The sequence below is a fragment of the Palaemon carinicauda genome, chromosome 1 (genome assembly GCF_036898095.1).
Source record: "Palaemon carinicauda isolate YSFRI2023 chromosome 1, ASM3689809v2, whole genome shotgun sequence".
Lineage (NCBI taxonomy): Eukaryota > Metazoa > Arthropoda > Malacostraca > Decapoda > Palaemonidae > Palaemon > Palaemon carinicauda.
Genome location: NC_090725.1, coordinates 4,590,166 through 4,600,165, shown reverse-complemented (window position 1 = coordinate 4,600,165; position 10,000 = coordinate 4,590,166). Strand labels below are relative to the sequence as shown.

Below are 10,000 nucleotides of genomic sequence, written 5' to 3'. Positions count from 1 at the left end.
ACATAGGTGACAACACAATCCCTTGGAGTACTCGCTGTTCACTGGAAATTCATTTGATAAGATTTCATTAACATTAATTTTGCACATGCTATGCTCCTGAACAGATTTAATCTGATTTATATATTTAAGAAGAACTCCATAATAACACACGGTGCCCAATATTAAAGGCTTCTTCTAGTCCACAAAAGCCATGAAAAGTGGATTTCTATATTCTACACATTGCTGCATATATATATATATATATATATATATATATATATATATTATATATATATATATATATGCAAATGCGCGCGCTCGCGTGTGTGTGTGTGTGTGTGGGCGTGCGTGCGTGCGTGCGTGCGTGCGTTTAATGTTAAATTTTTCATTTTTGGTGTGGGGCCAGACTGGTCAGGTGTACATTCCTATCGCCTTTCTGCCATTTCACAAGAGGTGCTTTAAGAACGATTACATACAGTGGAAAATTTTAGCAGAGAAAATATTTGTGAATATATCATTTCAAAATACATTATGTTCTGGAAGTTATAGCTTCAAAAAAAAAAAAAAAGATGTCAGTTTTAGAATAGTCACCCCCATTGGAAAGAAAAATGGTTAGTAACTCATTACAGAAAACGTATTTTGGGTTTTTAAGGGAAACTGAATCAAATCGATGAATTACGATAATTTGTAGTTAATTTTAATATTGATCATTGTTGCCCGCTTTTAACAATAGTTGTACAATTTTTTTTTTCTCTCTCTCTCTCTCTCTCTCTCTCTCTCTCTCTCTCTCTCTCTCTCTCTCTCTCTCTCTCTCTCTCTCTCCAGCGCCCAGTGAAAGCTGAAGAGATTGAACAAGAAGATGAAATAAATGAATTGGAAATAGAGGTAAAGTAAGGCTATAAAGAAAGTGCAGCTTAGGACTGAAAGAACGTTTCTATTATCTCTCGAATTTTCTAGTTTACCTCACCATTACTTTAGTTGAATTTCATTTTCAACATTCTATAAAACCTTTGAATTATCGTCCTATTTATCTTGCCTTCGTTCGGTGTCCTTTGTGTTGTACGGTGCTCTAAATTGAAGCATATAATGTTAAGAAAGAACAGCTATGGCCTACAGCATGTGGTTCTGTTTTCCTTGCCACGGGCTACATATTATTATTATTATTATTATTAAATGCTAAGCTAAAACCCTAGTTGGAAAAGCAGGATGCAATGAGGCCAGGGGCCTCAACAGGGAAAATAGCCCAGTGAGGAAAGGAAACAAGGAAAAATAAAATATTTTAAGAATAGTAACAACATTAAAATAAATATTTCCTTTATAAACAATAAAAACTTCAACAAAACAAGAGGAAGAGAAACTAGATAGAATAGTGTGCCCGAGTGTACCCTCAAGCAAGAGAACTCTAACCCAAGACAGTGGAAGACCATGGTACAGAGGCTATAGCACTACCCAAGACCAGAGAACAATGGTTTGATTTTGGAGTTTCCTTCTCTTAGAAGAGCTGTTTACCATAGCTGAAGAGTCTCTTCTACCCTTACCAAGAGGAAAGTAGCCACTAAACAATTACATTGCCGTAATTAACCCCATCGGTGAAGAAGAATTGTTTGGTAATCTCAGTGTTGTCAGGTGTATGAGGACAGAGGAGAATCTGTAAAGAATAAGCCAGACTATTCTGTGTCCATGCAGGCAAAGGGAAAGAACCGTAACCAGAGAGAAGGATCCAATGTAGTACTGTCTGGCCAGTCAAAGGACCCCCCTAACTCTCAAGCGGTAGTATCTCAACGAGCGGCTGGTACCCTGGCCAACCTACTACCTACAAGAAGTTTTTGGCTTCTTGAAAGGATAGATGTATTGGGTAGGAAGGAACTCAGTATCCGATGATCCGAGTAGTGTACGAGTGCTTGCAATATGAATGTAAAAGGCTTAAGTGTGTGCAAAAGGATTTATATTTTATTTCTGTGTTTTTGAGTAATGAATACCGAAATAGAAAAGAAAATGTCCTATTTTTTTTTAACTCGTATGTAGATAATGTACTCATTACTCAGTGGCATAGCACTTATTGCTGAAGCTGTTTTGACGTTGTTGCCTATTTTAGAATGATTTATTGTTAATTTGTTCTCTTCATTTATTTATTTCCTTATTTCCTTTCCTCACTGGGCTATTTTTCCCTATCTCCCTGGGCTTATAGCATCTTGCTTTTCCAACTAGGGTTGTAGCTTGGATAGTAATGATAATAATAATAATGAGCAACATTTCCCTTTGATATGTGTGCTGTTATGATTCCGCTCGAAATATTTCTTTTTTATTTTCAAAGTAGTCTACGTCAGCGTGTTCATTGGATATAAGGTCCTGTAAAGACAATTTGAAGACTCGCAATCATGTAAAGATCATATTTGGGGCTTAGATATATTTCGTTATGAGCAGTTGATTTATATAAAAAAAATTTGCCGAGAGTGGAAAATCTGACCAAAAACTATTCCAACCTTGTTCCTATATTAGGATGACTATAGTTTTACCATACGTGTAACATTCCGGTACCTCCACGTAACTCGATTAGGGGGAAAGGGAGTAGTCATACCCTTTTGAGAAGGGTTGTAGTTTGGAAATAGGGATGGGTGAGAAGAGTTGAATTTCTGTGTACGTGTGTCTGCATGAGTATTTGATATTTAGCCGTAATTTTTAACGGGTCGCCTACACTAATAATAATAATAATAATAATAATAATAATAATAATAATAATAAAAAGCCATTTCCTATACTACGAGATAGAGCCAGACAGAAAAAAATAACTGGTCACTACAGAATAGCCTGGGATAGAAGTCTGTGGAGGAACCTGGGGAAGGCCTACATCCAACAAAGGACTTTTGAAGGCTGAAATGATGATGATGATGATGATAGTTTTACCCTTCAGTTTTTGTTAGATCAGATTAGTCTTATTTTTTCTCAAAGCTAATTCAAACATATTCTTTTACAATTTAATTATGGAATGGAATTTTCCTTTAGATATCTTTCAATAACTTCTTCCAAGACTGCACCCCATTCAATTAGGTGCTCTTGATATAAAGATAATTTAATTGACGGCTGTTAATGAGGGGAACTTGTACTAATTACTGGACATGAGACAACGAGTTAATCAAACTTTGTGCTTTGCAGTTTAGTTGGGGGTTGTATAAGACCTTTTTTTATTCGGATATTTTATTAACTCGTAATTTATATTGATTTTATATGTAAGTTCTTGCTAATTTATATTGATTTTATATGAAAGTTCTTGTCGTCTTTCTATTCTTGTCAAGTTTCCCTTAAATAAAAACTGAATATCTAAAATAATGTGCGTTAGAGTAATTGGCACTTATCTTCACATGTTTTTTGTCCCTGATAATTAATAACTTGTAATTTATATTGATTTTATATGAAAGTTCTTGTCGTCTTTCTATTCTTGTCAAGTTTCCCTTAAATAGAAAACTGAATATCTAAAAGAATGTGTAATAAAATAATTGGCGCTTATCTTCACATGTTTTTTGTCACTGATAATTAATAACTCGTTATTTATATTGATTTTATATGAAAGTTCTTGCCAAGTTTCTATTCTTGTCAAGTTCCCTTAAATAGAAAACTGAATATCTAAAAGAATGTGCGTTAGAATAATTGGCACGTATCTTCACATGTTTTTTTGTCCCTGATAATTATTAATAATCCTGAGAAGAAATTGTCTGTCTATTTCATTTATCACTTTTTACATGTGAACATGCTTCAATGTCAGTCATTCAAAATTAGATATCTCCTCTAAGTACATTCTTAGCTATTGTTACATTAAGACTGATGACCACACACATTTAGGAGGAACTAGTTTGTTCCAATAACTTTATTTGTGCGTAAAGATTTTATAATTGGGTATTTTCAGCTTCATTTTATGTTTTGTAAAGCCTTTGAGTAACATTTTTGTACAACATGAAATTTTAATTCAAACTTTTTTTATATGGAGTAACCTATTCCATGGTACTTACAGTCAATTCATTCAACCTATCGCAATCGTTTTTAGTTCTCTTTGAATTACTTTTCCTGATAATTACTTTTCCTGATATTCAATAATAAAACGTTTTCTTTATACATCCATGATATTTTGAAATGTGTTCCATGAAGACGCGTTACCTTAATTTTATTTCCAGTTGAAGTCCCGTTAACTTGAACGTTACTAAACGCCAAAACAAGTTTTTAATGAAAGGAGTCTATAAGTAAGATCAAGTGCAGCAAAATAAAATGTTGCGCTCTTAATTGTATATAATGTCCCAATAAAGGTAAAGAAAGAGAGTAAGAGAGTGTTTGGGATATGTGACAGGCCGAGAGAAGGTTGTGAACTCAAAGGCAGTATGAAAGCAACTGAGTAACTTTATTAAAGAACACTCTCCTTTATATACAAAACCTCAAGGCAACAGGAAATTACATGTTCGAGAAACAGTCAATGTTACATAGGAGAAACGCAGACATGTTTATTCTGGTTCTTTTTAGTGCGAGGGAAGAGCGAAGATATAAGCATAATATTATACAAAATGAATTATGTACGATCGTGTGACACGGGTGGTACAGATAGTATGATCTTATCTGGTTGGGCTTGTATTGTATGGGGGGGGGGGGGGGGGCGTTACGCAGAGAAAGTTGGCATCCTTGCCAAGTGAGGAGTGATTGGAGGTATATCTGATCGTTATTTGGTTGAAGCGACAATCAGAATGCCAACAACAAGGCAGAGGTAAAGAGATGGTTATAAATCCAATAAGGAAGAGGGGTTTGATAAGATGGAAGTGAGAGTATTATTATTATTATTATTATTATTATTATTATTATTATTATTATTATTATTATTATTATTACTTGCTAAGCTACAACCCTAGTTGGGAAAGCAGGATGCTATAAGCTGAAGGGCTCCGACAGGAGGAAAGGAAATTAATTTACAAGAGAAGTAATGGACAATTAAAATAAAACATTTAAGAGCAGTAACAACTTTGAAAATAGATATTTCATGTATAAACTATTAAAGCTTCATAAAAATACTGAGTAAGAGCAATAAGATGGAATAGTGCACACGAATGTACCCTTAAGCAAGAGTACTCTAACCCAAGACAGTTGAAGACCATGTACAAAGGCTATGGCATTACCCAAGACTAGAGAACAATGGTTTAATTTTGTAGTGTTCTTCTAGAAGAGCTGCTTACCACAGCTAAAGAGTCTACTATACCCTTACCAAGAGGAAAGTAACCACTGAACAATTACAGTGCAGTAGTTATCTCCTTGAGCGAAGAAGAATTGTTTGGTAACCTCATTGTTGTCAGGTGTATGAGGATAAATGAGAATGTGGAAAGAATATGCCAGACTATTCGGTTTATATAGGCAAAGAAAAAATGAGCCGTGACCAGAGATAGTGATCAAATGTAGTACTTTCTGGCCAGTCAAAGGACCCAATAACTGTCTAGCGGTAGTATCGAAATGGGTGGCGGATGCCCTGGCCAATCTACTACCTAATAATAGGATACTTTAAATACATTATGTAGAATAAGGTAACTATTACGAGTTTTCAAAATTTCAAGCTATTTTAGCAAGTCACTAAAGTGTGATTGAGGTCATTGGTGAGTAGGAAGAGGGCATATGTACAGTGAATAGTGGAAATGTGAGGGATATGGAAGGCTTAAGAAAAGAAAGGTGGACTTGGGTTGATGCTCACGTGTATGGTGAATCAGATTAGGTACAAATATACAAAATATCGGTAAAAAGTCAAACAAGACGGTGAGAGAGAGAGAGAGAGAGAGAGAGAGAGAGAGAGAGAGAGAGAGAGAGAGAGAGAGAGAGAGAGAGAAAGAAGACATGATTATGATGGGAGAGAACATGTTATTCATAAGGGAAATAAATAGTGAGAACGGTTCAAGAAATTACTATTGGAAGTGATTTTCAGCATGAAGGGCAATTAAGAGGCTTGAATGAAAGCTCCAAATATTACTGTAATTACTTGTAAAACAAAGTTAAATTGTGACGAAATGGTAATTAAGTGGCTATTTGTGTGTGTATGGAATATCTGGCCAAGAGAAATATTCTGGAGCAGTGTGTGATAAGATTAATTGGTCCCTGTTGTAAGGTGGTGGGTGATATACGTGAAAGCATGAATTATGAAAGCATTAATTAGTTTGCTAAAAACGTGCATGGTAGGATTTTAATTACAAAAATATGACGGGAAAAAACATGCTAGGTTTAAACAAGCCAAAGAATTTGTTGATTAAATAATTATTGTGAAACGGGTATGTGGTAATTTGGAGAATAAAGAATGTTTTGTGTAGTATACATGAATACAAAATAAAACTTAGGCTATAGTTAATAGAGATTGAAAGAGGAGAGTGTTGAAGATGCCTAAAAAAAGAGATAATTCATTTGTTTAGAATATTTTCAATAATTTTACACCAATAACGATGTTTATATTAAGTGAATTCTTGAAAGATTTGGCCTAAGTTTGATTTTGTATTCATGTATAGTACACACAACATTCTTTATTCTCCAAATTACCACATACCCGTTTCACAATAATTATTTAATCAACAAATTCTTTGGCTTGTTTAAACCTAGCATGTTTTCTTCCCGTCATATTTTTGTAATCAAAATCATACCATGCACGTTTTTAGCAAACTAATTAATGCTTTCATAATTCATGCTTTCACATATATCACCCACCATCTAAAACAGGGACCAATTAATCTTATCACACACTGCTCCAGAATATTTTTCTTGGCCAGATATTCCATACACACACAAATAACCACTTAATTACCATTTCGTAAGCGACGTCTCCATAGTTGTTCAACAGATTGATGGATGAAAACACGTAAGTCAAAGGTTGGTAGATGCAATTACAAACTATTGCTATAAGAAATTTCATTTTGAATTGAGTGTGGAACAGCTTACATTTGTAGAAAATACAGTACTGTTTGGGGATAGGCAACAGAACTACAATAGCAGCAATGATGAATTGTATGCAAGAGGAGAATGTTATAGGAGAATAGGAATACAATTAAAATTATGAAGGTACATCGAAACTAAGAATAGAGAAATGTATTTTGATGTAGTTGGATAAAGAATGAAAACTATTTGTTGTAGGTACGTATTTGTGTTTATGTAACAGGTAATGATAGGGTTATAGAATAAATAAAACAATGAGGGTGGCCAGGTGCATGGAAGACCGAGACTGGAATCCTTTTTTGAAATTTGGGAAGGGGTTCTAAAGTCAGTTCTGTTTTTAGGAAGTAGTGTGTATTCTGAATTTAAATAAAATAAAATCATTAGAAAATATTAAGAGGAATTGTTTGTTTATTGTGTGGGGCGTAAAAAGAACTGAAACGAGAAAAAAGAATGATAGGGGAAGAACTACAAAATCCTGTATACACAGAGAAAATTAGGAATTTGAACTGTGTGTAGTGGATAGGGAAGATATTAATCACGCCGCCAATGAGCCTTCTTATGGATTGCGTGCATAGAGAGCGGAGGTGTTTCCTATTTTTGAATTATGAATATGTGAATGAAATGGCTAATGTTGTGGAAGTGATCTAATCAGTGGGCTTTGTCTATGTGTCAACTGTTGAAGTATGAAAGTGGGAGGATCCGTATTTTGATTACCATTTGTTTGAGGGAAACTATGCATGAACGTGTCGTGAAATTATCGTGAACTCTTCGTGCCAATTCGTGCCATGTCGTGAACTTGTCGTGAACTATGCGTGAACTTGTCGTGAACAGTGCGGGAACCACCCAGTGCGTGCCACAAAAGTGGCACGCATTGTCACGACAAATGCGTGCCAATGCGTGCCAGAAATTCGTGCAAGTGTCAGGCTGGCGTATGGCTTAATGTTAAAGTCCACCTTTTTTGTTACTCTGGATTTTCTATTCAAATATAAGTGAAAACGGTTTTCCCTCTCAAGGTTTCTGCCACAATACTGACTGTTGGATCGATCGTCCTCTAGGTCTCATGTCTCGCTGAATAAGGAAATATAGCCGGCAGATAATTAAATGAAGTGAAACCCTTTTCATAGAAGTTCTTTGTGTGTGTGAGCATTTTGAAATTACTAAGATTAGTTTTATTTCACACCGTTGTTCTAGTTTTATTTCACACCGATGTAAATAATATTTTTTCCCTTTTCAGGTGTTCTAATCAATACAGTTGCAACATTATAAGATTTTTCCAAATAGCAATAACTGATAACTTTTGTTCTCCGCTTCCCATCAGGCTGACACTGCTCCTGTCCTGTGCAATGAACTTCCAGTCTTATCCGCATGACACTCAACAGTGCGCCATGAAGATAGAGAGCCGTAAGTGTTGCTCCTTTAGTACTCACTATTATTATCTCCGCCAAGGAAGTTATGTTTATTTATTTATTTGTCTGTCTGTGTGTCTGTAGAGAAGATTATGCCAGAATTACTCGATGGATTTTCTCGATTTTTTCACTACAGGTTATGGACGACTCCATAAAATTTTGGAGATCATCCGAATCCGGATTCTAGATCCGGATTTGCACTTTTCGCCATTTCTGTGGACAGGATTATGTCAAAACTACTCAACGTATTTTAACAAAATTTTCACCACAGATAGATCCAAGATAAGGACGACCCCATTAAATTTTGGAGATGATCTGGATCCGGATCCAGATTTGCATTTTTCGACATTTTAAAGATAACGTCAAGACTAATCTATGATTTTGACGAAATTTCCACCACATACAGATCTTGGGTCATGAACGACCCCAATAAATTTTGAAGATGACCCGGATCCGGATTCTAATAGATCCAGATTTGCATTTTTTGCCCTTTTATAAATAACGTCAAAACAAATTGACAGAATTTAACGAAATTTTCAACACGAATATATCTTAGATCATGGATGACCCCATTAAATTTTGGACATGATCTGGATCTTGATCCGGATTCTAGATCAGGATTTGCATTTTTTGTAATTTTAAAGATAACGTCAAAACAAATCGAAGGATTTTGACAAAATTTCCACCACATATAGATCTTAGATCATGAACGACCCCAATAAATTTTGAAGATGACCCGGATCCGGATTCTAGATCCATATTTGGAATTTTTACCCCTTTAAAGATAACGTCAAAACGAATCGATGGATTCTGACAACATTTTCACCACAAATATATCTTAGATCATGTACGTCCCCATTAAATTTTGGACATGATTTAGATCTGGATCCGGATTCTAGATCAGGATTTGCATTTTTTGTAATTTTAAAGATAACGTCAAAACAAATCGAAGAATTTTGACAAAATTTCCACCACATATAGATCTTAGGTCATGAAGACCCCATTAAGTTTTGAAGACCCGGATCCGGATTCTATATCCATATTCGGAATTTTTGCCCTTTTAAAGATAACGTCAAAACTAATCGATGGATTCTAACAACATTTTCACCACAAATATATCATAGATCATGTACGTCCCCATTAAATTTTGGACATGATTTAGATCTGGATCCGGATTCTAGATCCGGATTTGCCTTTTTTTGCCATTTTAAAGATAACGTCAAAATAAATTGAAGGATTTTGACGAAATTTCCACCTCTTATAGATCTTAGGTCATGAACGACCCCAATAAATTTTGAAGATGACCCGGATCCGGATTCTAGATCCATATTTGGAATTTTTACCCTTTTAAAGATAACGTCAAAACTAATCGATGGATTCTGACAACATTTTCACCACAACGTCAAAACTAATCGATGGATTCTGACAACATTTTCACCACAACGTCAAAACTAATTGATGGATTCTGACAACATTTTCACCACAACGTCAAAACTAATTGATGGATTCTGACAACATTTTCACCACAACGTCAAAACTAATCGATGGATTCTGACAACATTTTCACCACAAATATATCTTAGATCATGTACGTCCCCATTAAATTTTGGACATGATCTGGATCTGGATTCGGATTCAATATCCGGATTTGCCTTTTTTCGCCATTTTGAAGATAACGTTAA

At 35.0% G+C, this 10,000-nt stretch overlaps 1 protein-coding gene across 1 annotated transcript in view; it reads left to right on the top strand.

Annotated features, from left to right (window-relative positions):
- LOC137646143 (glycine receptor subunit alpha-2-like) overlaps positions 1-10,000 on the top strand; it is a 584,222-nt gene that overhangs the window by 534,814 nt on the left and 39,408 nt on the right. The window contains exon 6 of the mRNA XM_068379355.1: positions 8,231-8,313. Coding sequence (XP_068235456.1) covers positions 8,231-8,313 — 83 coding nt within the window. The remainder of the gene's footprint in view (positions 1-8,230; positions 8,314-10,000) is intronic.